The sequence below is a fragment of the Serinus canaria genome, chromosome 5, assembly GCF_022539315.1.
Source record: "Serinus canaria isolate serCan28SL12 chromosome 5, serCan2020, whole genome shotgun sequence".
Taxonomy (NCBI): domain Eukaryota; kingdom Metazoa; phylum Chordata; class Aves; order Passeriformes; family Fringillidae; genus Serinus; species Serinus canaria.
Window position 1 is genome coordinate 2,532,306 of NC_066319.1, and position 19,496 is coordinate 2,551,801.

At 36.8% G+C, this 19,496-nt stretch overlaps 1 protein-coding gene across 2 annotated transcripts in view; it reads left to right on the forward strand.

Moving 5' to 3' along the window:
• The window catches only part of QSER1 (glutamine and serine rich 1), a 44,247-nt gene extending 26,741 nt beyond the window's left edge, over positions 1-17,506 (forward strand). The window contains exons 5-13 of one of the 2 annotated variants that reach the window (XM_030239955.2): positions 1,004-1,299; positions 2,341-2,457; positions 3,091-3,224; positions 4,532-4,743; positions 6,304-6,441; positions 7,712-7,809; positions 11,538-11,690; positions 12,782-12,877; positions 13,455-17,506. In XM_030239955.2, coding sequence (XP_030095815.2) covers positions 1,004-1,299; positions 2,341-2,457; positions 3,091-3,224; positions 4,532-4,743; positions 6,304-6,441; positions 7,712-7,809; positions 11,538-11,690; positions 12,782-12,877; positions 13,455-13,595 — 1,385 coding nt within the window. In that variant the 3' untranslated portion in view covers positions 13,596-17,506. Of the gene's footprint in view, positions 1-1,003; positions 1,300-2,340; positions 2,458-3,090; positions 3,225-4,531; positions 4,744-6,303; positions 6,442-7,711; positions 7,810-8,266; positions 8,391-11,537; positions 11,691-12,781; positions 12,878-13,454 lie in introns of those variants that run through there. The other variant, XM_030239957.2, reaches the window with a different exon arrangement.
• Positions 17,507-19,496: the final 1,990 nt, after the last annotated feature.

The window sequence follows — 19,496 nt, forward strand, 5'->3', positions numbered from 1 at the left end:
TCCAAATTAACAGTTTTATTGAGTGGATTTAATGAATCTTCACTTAGTTAGGTGTATAGCTTTTGTATTGACACATTCATGTGGCATTTAACTCATTTGTTTGGAGTTGCTTTTGTTAAAATATGTTACGTTATCCTTTGTATAATTTTTCAAGTGAAAAAGTCAACAATTAGCAGTGGTTGTAACAAAACTGTGAAGTGGTTTAAGTTTCCTGAGTGATATTAGTAATTGTGTTATAGTTAATATAACTTGATTTCTTTTAGATCAGCAAGTCGGTGTTAAAACTAAAATACATATAAGATTGTAAAGTAATATCTAAAAAGGATTCTAATTTTTTTCAGGTGGGAAAGAATAATTTTGAAAGGTGGGACTTCTCTTTGGCTCTTTGGAATAGAGGAGGAAAGGAATGTTCTTTTCCCTTCTTTGTTTTGTATCATCAGTTCTCATTGCTCACCTCTGTTAATATTAAAAATCATTAAAAATCATTAGGCTATTGCTAAAGTTTTAATCTGGAACTTCCAGTTACATTATCACAAGATATAAATTATAAATGTCCCAAAAGTCACACAGAAAATGTTTTCATATTTCAAGTGTATTTCTCCTTTTTGCAATCCAATGTCAAAAGATTTATCAGCAGATAACAAGATTCTGTGTTGTAACCTTTACTGCTGTTTTTGCTTATTGTCACAAAGTGCAGCAGTATTACCTGGTGATCATGTCTGTAACTATCAAATTGTTTTCCAAAGCATTCAGTTTTGTTAATTCCAGATGCTAACAGGTGCAGCAGTTTAATACAAACAGAGGTATATTAGTTACAGTATTCTGGTTTTGTGTAAGATTTAGTTGTGGTCAAATACTGCTTCTATTTTAATTCCTAGAACAGGTGTTTTTCCTAGAATAGTTGCTTTTAATATAAATTGTAACAGAAAAGAAGAGAAACCTAGCTCCATATTACATTGCTAATCCTTGACAATTTAACTGAAATTTGGATTTTTTTCTTCAGAAACTGAAAAAGTGACAGTTGTTACTGCTGCTGCCACCACCACCAGTGCTGTAGTAAAGCAGGAATCTGCACAGACAGCTGCTCCTGTAGGCAATGTGCAGGAGAAAATGAATCCAGCTGACCCCTTAAAAGTAGCTCAACAGGATGCTGTGACTTCAGAACAATTGGCAAAAAAGCAGGAGACTGTTGCAATAGAAGGATGTACTGATGAGGAGAATATGGACAGTGAAGGAGAGGGGATGTACAGAGAACGTGATGAATTTGTAGTGAAGATTGAAGATATAGAGACACTAAAGGTAATCTGAATATTTGCTGGGGGGGAAACACAGCACAAAACCCCTGCATATGAATTTAGCCTCAAGGAACTACCAGAGGAGGAAAGGCTGCAGATTAGTTTTCTCTTTCTATTCTAATATTCCCTGACTGCTGCCAAAATGCCTTAAAGGTGTCTTTCTAGTGCAGATTACAAACATGTTTTGAATGCACATGACCCATTTTATGCTACATACATAATAAAGTAAATCTGTGTGCTGGTAACCTCTGTTAGAACTTGGAATTACCTATTTGAATATTAAAAAGCATAAATTTTTCAAAGGCTCTTGACTACTTTTTCTTTTTTTTAAGCTAGGAGTAGACTTTCAAGTGAAACTTTGCAAAAGAACTTGAATGGAATTGGCTTCTGGTTCTTTGTAAGAGGTTCTGCTTTGTATTTCAACACGAAATTATTGCCATAAGCAACCAGTACAACTCTTCACATGAGTTTATGTGAATTTCCTTCTTGTCTTTGATTATTTGGTTTTGTTGCTTCACCATTTTAATTCTCTGCATGTTGACCTTTCCTTTTGTTGCTATCATAGCCAGCAATGTTCTTACTGTTAGAAAATGTCTAATATTTTTGATTATTTGTCTCTGTGCTCATCCTCTCAAGGTGCAGTTTTAAATTAAGTAATGCTGCTTTGTCACATAAGACAAGTGTTAACAGTTTGAAATATTCCCTTGTCACTTATGAAATGGATTAAGATACATTAGGAGATATTTTGAATTTCAAGTTTGTTAATTGAGGAGTCATGAAAAAGTAATCAGTGTTTGAGTACATTTTCCAAAAGGTTTATTTGAGTTAGTAGTTTGTGAGTAGGATCTACAGAAAATTCTCATTCAAGCTGATAATTACAAACTTGCCTTGATGCAAACAGGATTTAATAAGGACGGTGTTGGAATTTTGAATGACTTATTTACATTTTATCCTTGGCTTACTTCCTCAGAAATGTGATGCACAAACACATTTCTGGAAGAAAAATAAGCCCTGCCTTTAGCAAACAATTTTTCTGTTCTTCCAGGTTGCTTTGCAGACAGGAAAAGAGCCTCCAGCTATCTGGAAAGTCCAGAAGGCTTTATTGCAGAAGTTTGTTCCTGAAGTGCGTGACGGCCACAGAGAGTTTGCTGCTACTAACAGTGTGAGTCCTCAGAATTCCTTGGGAAGCCTCTTGGCAGCTGCTTCCCTTCATGCAAGGCTAAGAGACTAAATAAATAGAATGTGATTCTGGCATTCATTCGTAGCAATCATCCTAGAGGGGAAAAGCCCCTCTGACTCAAACTCTCCCTAAAGACATCCATGGACTGATTTTCTGCTTTCCAGCACGGGGTCTTTGATATCATTTTGAGATCACTTTGATATCTTTTGTAAAGGAACAAGTTTTCCTGACCAGAATAAAATCAGTGGAAAAAAGCTTGTGAACCAACTGCTTTCTGCAATAGGAGTGATACAGAGAGGATACAATTTTAACAGGCAGCCTTTTGCCAGGCAGATAATGCTTTTGGGATGACACATGTGGAGAATAAAATAAAGGGAAAAAAAAGAAGCCCAGAGTACCTCCCCTTACCTTATTTTCTTCAGTTTTAATTATTATCTGGAAATCTGATGGAGAATTTTGTTTAAATTATAACTGCTGTAGAGTGGCTTGTTGTATTTAAACATGGGGGAGTTTAAACTGATTTTTTTTTTCTTTAATATTAAAATTTTTACATGTTAAAACTGACAAATTTTGCTTAACAGAACCACTTGTGGTTTGGGTTTTTTCTCCTTTTAGTATCTTGGGTACTTTGGGGATGCAAAGACAAAATACAAACGAGTGTATGTGAAGTTTGTTGAAAATGCAAACAAAAAGGAATATGTCAGAGTATGCTCAAAAAAACCACGAATCAAGCCTGTGCAGTCAGCAAGGTATTTTATTTCAATTTTTTTTTCATTTTGCCATATTGTTTTCATATTAAGAACACACCTGTTGAAATAAACAGGAGTTATAATTTTCAGGTGTATTAATTGTGCTTTAATAGGGAAACTGAGAAGTGTCTGGTTTGCTTTAAGAAATTAAATATAAATTACTGCCTTGTCTTCCTTACTCTGTTCTGTTCCATAATCAGTTATTTTGGAGGTGTTAGGGTTCTACATGCTGTTTCTATGTCATCCTTTGCCCTACAAGCCTGCTAGTGTAATGATTTTAATTTTCTGTGTGTTGTTTTCTCATATCCTGTGGACTTTGCTAGTTAGGTAGTTTTTTCTGGATTGTTTTATTGCCCATTCTTGTCCTGCTGTACTGGAAGTAACATGCTTTCTTCACAATCCTGGGAAGTAAATTTAAAACCAGGTGTCCATGACAGTGCTCTTTATTCAGGAAAACACTGGAGTTTTAAGTCTAGTTTGCTCTCAAAGAAAGCAGTGCCATCAGATAATCAATTTTATGAAATAATCCTGTTCTCCTAAAAGTAGCTGTGATTTTGATGCTCCTTTTTTCTTGGGCTGTGGAAGGCTGTTCCAGTACCTGTTCTTGCAGGGCTCTGAAGCAACCCCCTCTTTTAACAAAACATGATTGTGATGAGCTCGTTGTGCTTCTGCTGTTCTCTCAACACTGCTTTTGGCTTTTCTTTCTGTTTGTACTGCATGTTGTATTTCTGGAGAAATCAGTCAGATCCCACCTCTGTGTGTGTTTCACTGAGCTCCATCAAGTGAGGTCTTTCAGCTTCCTCCTTTGGGGCAGGCTTTCCATTGTTCTCATCTTTCTACTGTCTGTTGTCTCCATGCATTTTGGTTTGAAATCTCCATTTCTGACAGATGTCTAGAATTATTCTCAGTGTTCCAGAAGATGTTCTGGCAATGTTTCTGCTGTACATATCACTGCTTTCCCATCTTGACAAAACTCTAACACTTCTCAAGATTGTATTCCCTGCCATGGTCTCAAAACTGTGTTGTGTTTTCAGTCCTAAAGTACAGAACTTTGTGTTTCTGGTATTAATATTCCTGTTTGTTTCCTGTTCTGAGGGGTGGGAAGAGAAAAACATTGTTTGGTCAAGTATTATTTCAAAAATACAGTAGTATATGAAATGGGTACAACCTAATACCCAGTTACAGTGAACTAAGTGTGTATAATCAGTGGGGAGTATATTCTGGTTAAATAAGATTATAGCTATTTTATTACTGCCAAAACTTGTGTGGTAATTATATTCATAAACATTCTCCTCATAACATTGCAGAACTATTCACTGCAAGCCTAGTAATAGCAACAGCAAACCCCCTGATCCACCAACACCAAAACCAGCAGCAACAAAAGTCTCTTCTGTGAAACCCAAAGCTAAACAGCCAAAGGTAAAGGCTGAACCACCACCAAAGAAAAGGAAAAAGTGGAAAGAAGAATTTTCATCTTCCCAGTCTGATTCTTCACCTGAGGCCCAGAGTGAAGAAGATGGTGAGTGAGATGCCATTGCTGGCTCCTAGGCCTTTTTGAACTTAACTGAGAAGAGTATTATAAAATTGCATTGTTTGATCTTGCACATTTTTCTGTGCAAGCCTCAGAAAGAAAATATAAAACCCAGCAGTGCCTTGCAAAATGAGTTTCTTAAAACTTTTCAGTTGCTGTTGGTGTTTAAGCAGATGTGTACAATTGAATTTATTTCAAATGTAGTTTATCTACACGAGTACATATTTTACCACTTGCTGTCTGTGATGGGTACAATTGTAGGAGGACAAGCCAATTTGTTTTTTGAATACATCTTAAGAATGAGATTCTTCCTTAGTTTTCCATTGCATCTGAATGTCATGTCTGAAAAACCATTCCTGTAGTGTTTGCCTGCGTGCAGATGTGGGCAGAAATCAGATGCTGCTGTTGTTTTTTCAGAAGCCAAGGAGAAAAAGCAGTTGACTTTTTGGCTTCTCCATTGCTTGTCTGAATGCCAGCTGTTCAAATGTAGCCTGCTGAGCAGATTTGCTATTAAGACATTGATAGAACATTGAGATTCAATGTTTGCAGGAACTCTCCAGGGAAAAAAAGGGATTTCTGAAGTTTACAATGTTTATAGGGGTTACCTGTGCTAGCAGATTTACAGTGCTTTTTGCAGGCTTCTATTTCCTGTATGCTTGAACAAAGCTGTGTATTGCTCCTACTTTATTATTGCTGCATTTCTAAAGCATCCTGGTGACTTTTCAATATAGCTACACTATCACTGGTGTACTGGCACACTGCCTCTGTGAGGACAGCACCTTTGAAATAATTTTCAAGCAAATTTGCCCAGGTAACACTCTCCATATTTAAGACCTCAAGTAACCTAGTAATGATGGTGGTCATCCCTGAGGGAGTTTAACAGCCTTGCACTGAATCACTGCAAAACCCTGGTGTCAGACATGGAGCCTATAGAAAGCTGCAGAATGCTTCCTAGTACTGATGTGCATGTTAAAATTGCTGACTATGAAAAAATAAAAGCTTCCTCAGAGTGAGCATAACTATGCCTGTATCTCTTCACTGATAATTTTTTTTTTACCTTTTTTTTTTTTTCTGAGTCTAAAAATGAGGTGTGATTGACTTCAGTGGTATGCAGGCTCCTAGGTGACATCATTAGTACTCAAAAATTCTTTTTCCTGTTGGATGACTTCAAATTTTGCAGTTTTGGGAGGTACTTACCTTGACATGAAAATTAGGGCACTTAGGGTACTTCACTTGACTGCAGTTATAAAATTATCCTGTTTCTCTGCACTTTCATCTACACTGTAGGGAAATGTTTTAATTCCTTGAAATAGAATCTAAATGCTGATAGTTAAAAATGCACAAATTAATATTTGTGCAATATTTGGTGTCTGCCCCTGTTTTTCACATGTAAGTAGTTTATTGAAATAGACTGCACTGAATTTTCCTCTCTTGGGGTACCAGTAGGGGTCACTTGTGTTTTAAGAGAGAAACCTTCTGTTTTGAAAAACACAAGTGTTTTTAGGATATTGAAGGGAAAAAAATCATTCTATGCTGTTGACTTTTCAGAGGTTGTACCTCCAGCTCCACTTGTTACTCGTTTTTTGAACACAAGAGCTATGAAAGAGACTTTCAAGAGCTACATGGAGTTGCTTGTGAGCATTGCCTTGGATCCAGACACAATGCAAGCCTTGGAAAAGAGCAATGGTACAGTATGTTTAACACTTATGTGTTCTTTCTAGACTTTAAGGTTAGCAATCAGTAAAGCAAGTGTTCTTTTTAAAAAAACCCACAAACATAACAAAATTTGAGTTACACAACCTCATCAGAAGAATCTACACGTTATGTGTGTATATATATATATTTGCATTATCTTTGAACAGTCAAAGTAACTTGGAAATATTGTTTTATCTTCTTTGCTGCATTAGAATTTTGCCATGAATGTCAGAATTGAGCTATTTGTTCCTACAGTTACTGTACTTCAAACCTTAGCAAAGATTTATTTAAAATTAGAGTTTCAAGTCTGCTTGCTTTCTTATGAAGAAATAGGCATATAAGTAGATATGATTCCTCCTACTATTAAAAATTCTGCTTTTTAAACTCTGAAATCTTGAAATCCTGATCAAAGAAAATTATATTAATGCACACTTTTTCTTTGAAGACAAAATATTTGGATTTGTTTATCCAAGTAGACTCCAGGATACAAGTCAAAACTCCTATTTCTCAAAATTTAGTAAAACATGTTCAAAGATAAAGGTTCCAAAAGATAAATCCTTTCATGTATTATTTAATTGCAAGCTGTTGTTTTGTACTATATTCTGTTTGCCTGTGTTTTAAAAAAATCTTTTCTAGCCTCTCCTCTCCTGCCTCTCTTGATCTCAAGATTTCAGACCCATGCATTATGTCAATAGTCCCACTAAAATCAAAGTAATTGACTTTATTTATAAAATGCTCCATATTGAGCTGTAAATTTTCATTCCTGGCCACATGCCTATGTTCAGCTGCATATTGTTCAATTCACAGTGGTTTATCAGATAACTTTTATCAGTATGCACTTTCCTCAATTTTTTTTTGTTGTTATAAATGCCAGCAGGACCATTCCTTAAAAATGGAATAACAAATATCAAAACCACCTACTTGTCTTAGTAAAACTGTCAGCTGTTTTACACAGAAGAGGATTATCTAGGAATTGGTGTAAAATTGTCTCTATCTTAATTTTTCCTTGCAGCAAGGGAAACTCAGAAAAGGAGCAGGATTGCAGTGAGCAATTAAACTTTTTACTGTCTACACCAGCTTAGTGGGCTGATCAAAAAAAAAAAATTTTTTTCTCTCACATTTGAAATTAGATTATTTCAATTGCTTTATTTTTTACTTTCCACATTGTATATTAATGGGTCAAAGTATGGAATGAATATGAATCTCATTATTGTGCATCTCTTAATAATCACCTGCTGTGGGTTTTTGATGTGTCTTTTAGATGAGCTGCTTTTGCCTCACATGAGAAAGATTGATGGAATGCTGAATGACAACAGGAAAAGGCTGCTGTCCAAATTGCGCTTGGATCACGCTTTCAAGGTACTCTCTGTCAAATTCTAGGCCTTTAAAAGTGCTGTTCTGGGTAAATCACTGGATTCATACCATGCAGGCACAGCTTAAAACTCATTTGGAACAGAAGTGAATGTGCATTTGAAAGAGATACTATGAATTTAGTGCTTGCATGTGGCATTTGGAGAACGTTTTGGGATGGAGGAGTTCATGCTGCAGAGGTGAAGTTCTAGTTTTACTCCCCATGCTTTCTGGTTCGTTCTCAAGCATTTTTTCCTTTAAGCTTTTCAAGTTTGCCAAAAGAAAATCTGTTTCCTGTCCTTCTAGAGCTTTTGGTTAAGTGATTGTGTTGCCTAAAAATAAACTTTTACGTGAAATAGCTGTGCTGTGGAGCAGATGTCTGAACCTCTTTGAAGTAGAGGAGTTTAAAACCAGGACAGAGGGATGCAAGAACAACTCATTTGTGTGCTCTTTCATGTATCTTCAGCATGGAAGGTTGAGAAAAGTGTGGATAACAAGCCCATATTACAGCAGCTTTGGCGTGGTAATAAAAAAACAGGTCTGGATGTGGCCAGGGAAGAGAGAAGCCGTACCATCTCAGTAGAGAGAAGGTAAACAGGAGGATAATCACTGTGCTTCCCACTGTTCCCACCCACCCTCCAAGCAATAATGCAGAGCTTGCAAGTGCAGGAAGGTGATGTTCACTCTTGTAGGTTAGAAAAGATCAGTTCCAGCTGTTAACCCAGCATTGCCAAGTCCACCACTAAACCCTGCCCCAAAGTGCCACCACATCTGCTGCACATGTTTCAGAGACCTCCAGGGATGGTGACTCCACCATTTCCCTGGGCAGCCTGTTCTAGTACTTCATAACCCTCCTGGTGAAGAAATCTTTTGTAATATCCACTCTAAATCTGCCATTTCCTCTTGTCTTGCTGCTTGGGAATGAGACATCCTTTTGTCAGTATCTGTAATCAGACTAATGATTTGTTCTTGTAACAGTTTTGAGGCCAACAACAGTAAAGCAGGCCTGGCTATGAACACCATCACCAAACTTGTTCTTTGCCTCAGTTTCCTGTCCCCCTTTCCTCTGTACTGTCCCACAGCACAGAGACACTTGGAGAAGGAGTGCTGTTCTTTTTCTGCTGTGAGCTTATATCTGACAACTAGGTGAGGAGGGAGATAATAACAGACTTGAAAGTTCTGCTCTTTTCCATCATGAAACCTTTTCCCCCATTCCATGTCTGGTAAATTCTGTGGGACATAGGGTGGCTTTGTTTCAGGGAGAAGACCACCATCAACCAGAGAAACAGCTGCAATTCACATGATTCTTGAACTTTTTAATGTTAGTTATGGTGTTTTCCCAACAGCTGAGCAATTTGTACCTCCTTGAACAGAATTGCTTATGGCTTCCTCCTTACTGTAAAAAGGCCTGGGGAGGGCTGTGTAATTTCAAATGCACAGAGCCTCAGAGGTAGCATGTGTTAACCCTCCATTTCTGTTTTTTTGTCATGGTAAGAATTTTGTGTTAATAGTTATTAATATAGATACCTCTTTTTTGACCTGTCTGTGCAGAGAGGATAGACCCGTTAAGGGAAGATACAAATTTGTAGAATTTCAGTTACTTTCACAGTACACAAAAAGTGAGAGGTCACACTTGATTTTTTTTCCCAGTTTAAGGGGGAAAAGCTATTATAATTCTCTGTAATACCAACATGAACTCCAACATGTAATTAAGCTGGAGTTCATAGTGAATACAATAGCTTTGCTGTGTGTTCACTTAGCAGCAGATTATGTATCACATCTCTGAAGTTAACTTCAGACTGTATTCCATCATGTCATCTGCAAGATGTTAATGGATGTAAGGAAGGGATCTGCTTGTGATGTCATCTGCAGGACAGAAAACCTTTTCTGTTTTTCTTCTGATGTGACAATGCCAACTTGTGACATCGTCGGGTCAATGTCTTGGATAAAAAAAAAATGCCTACTTGTTAAGAGAGTGCTTGTGTTGGTTAGGAAAATGTGTTTGATGCTCTTTAAGATACAGAAGGTTTCTGCTCCACCTTTAATGAAATAATCAGTTCAGATATTAGAGTTGAATGAGGCACTGAAGAAAGCAGTAGGTTAAAAGTATCATTTGTCATTCACTGATACCATTCAGTTTGAATGTTGTTACTGTTTTGTATTGATAGGCATGGATGAATTTAATACTGTTTTTCCACTGGATACAGTTAATATGGAATATGTTAGCACTGTATTCCAAACCAAAGCAGACACTGAAGTTAGCAGTCAGTGTTTGGTAGTTTTGCCTGTAACATTTTTTGTTCTAACAGTTCATTGCATCATTTGGGTAATAGTTGTTACAAACAAAATTATGAAATATTATTGTTGCTTTAGTTGAAGATCAATATGTGAAGCATCTCAGCTGAAATGTGTAAATTTCATCTGAAAATAATAATGGGGAATTTGGAGAACATTTTGGGATGTTCATCCAAAAGATGCAGTAATCACTAGTATTTACTTCATTCCAGTTCACATTTGTCTGGTGTAGGTCAGTGGTGTGGCCATGGAACTCTTCTCGTTCTTAGGAATTCTCCAGAGGAGGCCAGAAGTGGCCAGAGCCCCTTGACACTCCAAATCATCCTTGAGGAAGGCTATTATAGTGGATAGCAAAACTAAATAATTCAAACCTGTGCAAGTTGTTTCACTTTGGAAGTATTGCAAGGAAGACTGGATATGGACAGATTGGCTGGTCAAGGTTCCTGCTACCACTGTGCAGATGATTTAGTAGCTGTTTACTGAGAGGTTTGCTTAATAAAGTAAAAAATGGCTGGTATAGATAAAAAGCTAATAAATTATAGGCAGGGGAGGTTGTTGTAGTCAGGTACTGTTTATTAAAAGAAAATATAAAAATGGAGTCAAGCTCATATTTTAACCCAATAGTCCTAGTAAGGTCCTTAAGCTGCATTGATTCATTTTTCCATATGTGTATTTTTCTGCCTCATAGTGGAGTGTAATACAAAGATGTATGTTTATTTAATGTGAAACATATTTTTCAGGGCCAGATTAGGTAGCATAGCAAGACTAGTTGAAAGCAGCTGCTAACATAATGCTGTATTTGTTCAACAAAATTGTATTCAAATTTACTCATGCAAATAATGTAGAATTGAACCTGACAGAAATGCAGTTCACTCTCATGAGTTAAAATGTCTTCAACTTGGACTTTTTTGGAACCAGCCTTCTACTTCACTGTGCATAAGCTTTTCTGCCTTACAGATCTGATGACTTGCAATTAGTTTGTAATTTGCAAAATCTGGGACAAAACCTATGAAGATATTTAGGCATCCAATCCCCACGTGCCTGACTATGCATTAAATACTTAGAGATCTTCAAATAACTTAGCCTTAGAAATTCTTGGGTAGAAATGGAATGGAAAGCAATTTAGAAGTTAAAAGTTGCCCTGTGGAGCTTTTTTCCCCCCTCTCTTTCTAGTGAGAACATCACAGATATTTATTTGACATACAGTGAAAGGATCTGCTGGTCTTGAAAAATTACAGTAGTCAGGAGCAGGTGGTCATGCTTTCCAAACCAGATTTGGTTGTATAATCTGACAAAGACACTTTATCAGGTCCTTGTGGAAGAATAAAATTTTTCCTAATAGGCTGCACTCTAATCTTTTCAAAGAAGAAAGGCCAATTTATCAGCAATGTGGCCATTCTTGATTTTTTCATAATCCTTTGTCTTTATGTGCTCTGTTCAAGAATGCTTTGGAAAACTTTCCTGAACTGACAGTGGTCACTCGGGATTCCAAGACAAAGTGTGGAGGGACATCTGTGTCTAAGATCAAAATGAATGGTAAAGCTTACAACAAGAAAACACTGAGGGCTTCTAAATCAACCACTAAATCAGCACAGGTGAGTGTTCACAGGGTTTGTTGCTGCCACCATCTGACCTGTGCTGTGATAACCATGTTCATATCAAACACTGCTTCATGTGTTAGCTGCTTTGGTTGGCTGATCAAAATATAAAATCTTTGAGAGAAGTGCTTTTTCTGTAATGAGGGAATGTTAAAAACCAACATTTAAAGGAGTACATTAAATCATTATTATAACTCATATGTGAAACATGGTTTGTCAGCTCCCTGGGCTGTTGCTGGAGCAGCAACAATTTGCCTTCACCATTGTTGCTGTAGATCATAATAATAGGTCATATTATAATAATAACATGTATAGTAATCATGATAACAGTTTCTTACACTTGCTGCAGAGTAAATGATACAGTGGCTTCTAGATCAAAAATTTAATAAAAATAGTGTTAAGTCTGTAAAATCTGAGATCAGATAATACTTCTTAAAAATTGAGCTCTGTCTTGTTCCATTCCTCATTTTCAATGGTGGAATGAAGCTGTGTATCATAAATTTAAAAAAAAAATAAAATAACAAAACAACTACATGGAAGAAATTTGAGCAGCACATATTGTTTATTTCCATAGAATTCCTGGGGAACACTCTAACTAGATTTGGCTTGCTTAGCTTCATCTCCCTGCAGTAAATAGTGGCTTAACCAATGACCTGTACATATAGCTCACACTCATATTTCCTGCCAAATTAACCTAATTTTTAGGTAAGCACAAATCAGCTTTCTCAAGCACAAAGTCTATGTCTTTTGCAGTGATAGCCATCAATCTGGTAGAATAGTGGTTAAACTTTGGTAGTTCTTGGAGTACTTCTTGAGAAGGGGGTGTCTGACCCATTTTGGGTTTGCAGTGCATTCAGGATGGCTGAAAGCATTCTCACACCTGGTTTTGATAAAACCACATGGGAAGTGGAGATAGGAGATAATTATGATATAAGGGGAATCACAGTTTGCTGGGTATATCACAATAATGATTGGAATGAAGAGCTCAATTTCTGAATTGCTGAAAAAAATTGTTTACAGAAGAAAATGTCTGTCATGTCTCCTGGTAAATAACATGAATTTTCCTAAAATAATTGTTCTTTTTGCAGGAGTTTACAGTAGACCCAGAAAAAATACAGTTGTATTCTTTGTATCACTCACTCCATCATTACAAATATCACATATATCTAACATGTAAAGAAGAGGTAGGTATTGCTCTCATTCTTTGCATTCATTGAGGGAATTGAGTCCAACTTGAGAGTTTGTTCTCTCATTCTTGGTAAATGAGTATGGATTGAGGCCTCCTATTTTAATTAATTCTTTATGGCAAGCAAAGGCTTCACTGACCACATGGGTTGCCCCTAATGGGAGCTGCTGCTTAGAACATTCAGATGTGAGGCTTGCAAGATTTGTGGGATTCCCTGAAGTGTTCTTCTTTGTTTGTTATCCAAAATAAATGGAACAAATGTTATCAATGTATTTAACTCCTTGGATCTAAAAAGGTTTTTTTGGTCTTAGAATGCCATGCCTTTATTTCTTCTGCAAATCCTTGCTGGAAATATTTCAGGGAGCAGAAATACAAGAGTTGAGCTCTGGCTTAGTTGTTAAGAAATGCATTTTGGGGGGCATTACCCTTGTTTTTAAAACTTAAAGATTTTCTGGCAGAGAAGTTTCATATTTAACTGCAGACTTCTATAAAAATGAGAATTCTCCAATTCTGGCAGCCTAATGTGTGTGTGCATCTCTCTCATCTCTCTCTCCCTCCTTCTCTTTTTTAAATAGATTTCTTCTGTTCAGAAGACGAGTGCAGATCTAGGCCAGGAAGAGATCGTGCAGCTGTGCATGAAAAACATAAAATGGGTGGAGGATCTTTTTGAAAAGTTTGGTGAACTCTTGAATCGTGTCCAGCAGAAATGCTCCTAACAGAAATGTGTCCCAAATCCCACATTTTTCTACGGCACTAACCTGATGGAACAGAAAGCTCAGAGAGAGGCTCTGATTTCTTTCACAATGCCAGACTGCATTCTTGCTCGTAGCCATTTTTATTTCTCTTTATGGAACTCTGTGCCTTGGCTCCTGCTAAGGAAAAGTGATGCTGCCAAGGAAATCAGTCCTTTGGAGATGGAACTAAACATAAACCTAACCACATTTTTAACCTGAAGAGTTATTTTCGATTTTGTAAACTATTGGATAACTTAGTTTTATTTTCAGATATGTTTTTGACAAGTGATGAAGCATGCACTACATATACTTTTTTTTTTTTTAATTGCTCAACAGATAACAACACTTATAATACTACAGATTTTTCCATCCCTGACTAAGTGAGAGAAAAGTCAGCGTTGGTGCGAACTAATTTTTACATGTCTGGCCACCAAATTTAGAGTTTTGTACTTTTTGTGAACAGAGCTGGAGTGACATCAGTTTCTGCATACGTATATTGCCATCATAAAATCCAGAAATTTCATTATGCTTTATGGACTCCTTTTACTATTGTCATGTTTGGGAGACCGAACATGGAGTTGGTGCAATCCTATGACTGCTTTTGTGTCAAATTATATTGTAATGAAAGACAATGACCTTAACTATTTTCCCTGTTTTGAAGAAAAAAATATTTTCCTTTATACTGTGTTTTTTTTTTCTTTTGGAAAAAAAAATCAATTGTACATTTTATCTCACTAATAGTTGTATTTTTCACAGAGGAAATATTGTGGTTTAAAATTGTTACATGTATCTTTGTAATACACTTTCCATTGTTTTCAGTAAATCCTATTCATTTATATGTTGATTTTATATTGTAAACTATGTATCTCGAGGTAACCCTTTTGTTTATACAGGTTTGCTTCAGTGTTAACCAGAATAATGCATAATGCATACTAGACTAGTTTTGCTTTAAGTGTAGTTGTGTTAGACACTGCAATTATTTTCTGGTATGTGAAAATAAATTTCTTACTAAACTAGCACTTGATTAACTGAGAGTTTAAATGAAGAGCTACAACACTTTATCTTGGTCAACAAAGATTGTTGATTGAAAATAGACTATATGCAGTGTTAAACACAGCTTACATAATTGTTTGTAGAACTGGCAGTTGCAGAGCTGTTCTCTTTTTGGTGCCTTTCAAGTCTTCAGACATCTTTGTAGCTTTTCTCCCCCCTCCAGGTTGTTAACACTTCGTAGTGCCACTAGTCACACTCAGACAATGAATGTAATGGGCTCTGATCAGGAGAACATTTTCTTTGAATTTGCCAATAGAATGCCTTACTGAGTCATTCGGAATGGAGATGTACTCTGCTGGCGTCCTAAAAAAAAAGTCATGTTGGTCTTTTTTCAGAAAATGTCAAAAAAAAAAAAAACTTCATTCCTTTATCCTTTTACTGCCACTTAGTGCCTTAATTTCAGCCAAGAGAGCAGGGTTCACTATTCATTGGCCAAATGAAGTAATGTTCATTGCCATGTGACCTTTCCCCCATGTTTTGATCCTATTTAGTTGTTAAATATTCATTAGACTGTAGAACTATAAAGAGTTTAATGAATAGATGTGAAAATGAAATTATTTGATCTTGAGTAAGCAAATAGAGGTTTGAATATTAAAGTATGTACAGAATTTTAGCTGATTAGATTTAGAACCTTGTAGGATATTTACCATATTTCCAAAGCTTTTCACCTTAAAAAGCAATAATTCTCCTTTACAATTTGTGTGCAGACTACGATGAACAGAAATGGGTATGTGCCCTTGCCTTTTTTAAAGCCTCTTCCTCGTGGTTTTGCTTTAAAAAGGGAGGTCACTGTCGTGTTAATGACACATTGTGCTACTGCTGTGTCTGCAATTATCAAGGAGAGGAGGTGGGTTTGGGGTTAGGCAGAATGCTCAGATTGTTAGAGCAGTCATGGAGCTAATGAATTCCCACGGTGAAAAGAGGGGTAGCTGTGGGGGTAAGGAATTTCTATGGTTTCAGTCCCGTGAGTTTAGAGGGTGAAACCAAACAGCAGAGTTACCAGCCTTGGCAGCAATCAGACAAAGTGATTTAAATGTAAATGTGCACACTGGAGTAGAAATGTGCCTGGTACACTCTTCAATCACGAGTGGGCATTCCCAAATTTCCATCCCCCACTGGGATGGCTGGCAGAGGCTGGAGGTTCATGACAGGGAGTTACTTGCCCAGGTGGAGTTCTGTGGTCACGTTACAGTTTGGGAATTCCCAGTTTGTGGGTTTAAAAATCATGAGGATACAGACTGAGGGAACAGTGGAATCAGCTCCTTGATGGTGTAGCAAAGAGCTGGTCAGACTTTATCTCTCTCTCACACCCCTTCCTAATGAAGCAGAGAGTTGAGAGAGTTCTCTGTGCTTTTTAGATTACCACTACTGTGTACTTACTCTGGATTTTCTAATCTAGAAGTAGCTTTAGAAAGCTGCTTTCAGTCCTTAGAAGCTGAAAAAAAAGAAATGAGAGGCTTTTGGAGTAGCTTGTCCCTGTTTAAAAAGGAAGTAATTTTAGCAACAACCATTAAAACAAAAAAAGGGGGTGGGGGGGCAGGATGCTCTGCACTGCCATAGAAAGTGACCTGGCTAATTTTTGGCTGTTTTGTTCCCAAGGCCAGTTAAACAAGCACTGTGCCTGTGGAAAACAGGAAAAACTTGCCTTGAATAAAAGTAATTGCCCCAGACTATTAAAGATTAATATAATGGAGCTTCCATCTTTGTCTTGGGGTGCAGAAATGGTGGCTGGATTGTTAATTTACCAAACCAGAATAAGGAAAACCATGAAACTCTTGAGTGTGTTGAAGGGTCATAAATCAAAGCAAAGCTTTGTTAGTAGGATTGAACAGGTTTTTTTATACTGAAGCAAACTTAATGAAAAAGTCAATGTACAAATTACTTTTTTTGCACAAATACTTTGTTTTGTTGCATTTTAGATAATGAAGTCTGCACCCACACCTCGGATTTTTTCCCCTTGGAGTAACAGTGAGGTCTTCATCCCTTGATATGACAGTGGAAATTGAGCACTGATTTGACTGCAAGATAAGATGCACTGGGAAGGAACAAAGCCCTCCTTAGACTATGAATTAGCTGAACAGGAATGAAACAAATTGCATAATCATTTATTTGGCTTTTAATTCCACTGTTCTTTCCTTTAGTGTGGCATCCCAATTTACACTGGGTTTGGGTTTATTCAAATACAACATTGCTCTTAAAGGCAGGTTTGCTTTGAGATGCTACTCCTAAAGTTTTGCTAGCAAAAAATCAGACACAAATTGGATTGAGAAATTGTTTCTGAAAACAGCTGAGGACTTTAGGGTCTTTGAGGTTCTGTGGCATGTAATGTATTCATATATTGTCAAAATGAAATACTACTTTTTAAAAAGTCAGATCTTACAGGCTGTCTTCCAAGTAAATGATTCCCATAGGAAATATATTTTAAATATTATTTAAATATTTACTACTATTTAAAACAATTTTAAAGCAGGAAAGCTAATACTATGGTCACAAAATGTCAGTGTGTCACCAACCATTTCTTATTTCGTTGCCAGCACTTGACATTTGGTCTCTCTTACCCTATTATGAACCTGTGCATTTCACAGTGCACATTCTGCCATATTTTATTATTTAAGCTAATATTAACATGTCATTGGTAATAAATGCATGTTTTTCTGCATATCTGTTCTACATATGGCAAAAATGAAGCTAGGGCTAATTAAGAGACACTATGCATTCTTAGTCCAGGTTTTCAGGTGGTCCATAATACAATGTATGGAAATGTGAAAAAGGACAGTTTTGTACCATTCATGATGTTATTAACTAAACCCATTAAAGTGAAAACACTTTTTAAACAAAAACCTTATAATGCTTAGTCATTTGTTATTAAAATAATGAGTCTTGAAAAGTTAAGATTGTTGGAAGCAAATTGGCAATTTGGAATTTTTCGTTTATTTTCTGCTTGCAACATGGAGAAATACAGTTCTGTGGTTGGGTTTTTTTTTTTTTTTTCCATTATGTTGCCTGAACTGAGCATGCCTGGTTGATCTGGATTTTTTAGTTCTGGGTTCTAAATGTTCTGAATTAATTTGTGCAATGCAGCTGCCAGATCTTCCACTGCTGTGGTGAGCGAGGAGCCAGACTGTTGGGGCAAGAGAGAATCTGCTGCTGTGATTCAGGTGGGGTTTACCTGAACCTCAGACTTTTCATTTGTTCGCTTTCCTGCTGGACTAGAATGTCATCTCTGTGTACCATAGGGGAAGAAAAGGTGCTCCACAGAGTTTTGGGATTTTTGCCACAAGGAATTACCCTGGATATTCTTAGCACTGTTTTTCCCTCACACAGAGGGCTGAACCCCCATCCCATGCTGTGGATGTTGTCCATAAGATCCACAGCAACCCTTCTCTGAGCAACTTGTTTGCAGAAAAAAGAGGTTCTGGAGGCTGGAATTTTTTTTTTAATGGCCCTCTGTATAAGCTTCTTTCCAAACCAAGATGAATATAAAATGAGTTATTTTCCCATGAAATTAATTGTTGTTTTCTCCAAAAAATACTTTGAGAAGCAGGTAGGCAGAGAATGTCATGTTGTAATCCTGAAGACTTCAATGCTGTGTTTCAGATACAGCTTTTAATTTCTGAAGGGTTTTTTGGATTTTTTTTTTATTTTAATAAAGAAAAAGCTGAATGCACACAGCTTTTTAAAAAGGGAAAGCAGCTCTTACTATCAGCAGTTTGTGGGTAAGTGTCTTAGGCAATCAAAATTACTTGCTCTGCATTAGCTATTTGCCTTTTCCAGAGATAACCTAACAAATCTTTGTTTCATTTCTAGAAACTGAAGAAGAGAAAACTGTATTAAAATTCTTTTCATTTGATTTCTTACAAGAATACAGCACTAAATACAGAGAACAAGCTTTTTATAAATGAGGCAAAATAAATGGTGAGTCAGGGAAAACAGCAAAAAACATTTCAGGGCTGTACTCTCATTTGTCCTGAGTATGTCTTGGGTTCTTGCTTTTAAAAGTTCTACTGGGCATTTTCTTTTCTTTTTGTGTGTGCTTAATTTTGGTTGGTTTTGTTGGGGTTTTTTTAGTTACCTGATTTCCAGAGGGTAGAGGGAAGCAGCAGAGCCCCTAAGCAGGACTGAAAGAGCAGCTAAGGTCCTTCATTTTAGTTTTCAGTTCAATTTATGAATAAATGAAGTCTTTATTTACATGTGTTATTTGAAATTGTAAACTATATAATTGGGAATACATTTTGTAGCCTTTTCAGACTCCCAGAACACGTGATAGAAAGGTATTTTAAGTAAAATTATGTTGGTTTGCATCATCCTTTCCTTTCTAACTGTGGTGGCTGCTAGTGTGATTTGTCTGTGCATTATTTATGTATCAGATATTTTTGCTGTGGCAACAGAAGGTAAGTGATATGATAATTGAATAAAAGCTGGAGCATCAATGTTTTATTATGTGGTTAGGTCAAATGGGCAGCCTGTTCAAAGCTCTGGTAGAATGAGGATTTAGAGCTCTTCCCTAAGTAAAGCAGCTTTGGTGGCTTCTGAAACCTCCCAGATTTTTGTTGTTGGACAGAATGCAGAAATTCCTGTCCCTACAGCTTTCCTAACAAACAGTAAGGGAACACTTACTTGTTTCAGTGAGCATCCAGCAGCTTGGTTTAGAGGCAGTGTGACCAGTCACTGGACTTTGCACTGAAGGAGTTGAAGAGAGTGCTCACATGTTCTGTGAGAACCCAAGTGTTGCAGTTCTGGGACCAGCTGCCTTAAATAAACCCCAGACACCAGGTAACAAGAAATGCTCAGCCAGGGACTGTCACTTTCTCTTTGACATGAACTGTACAA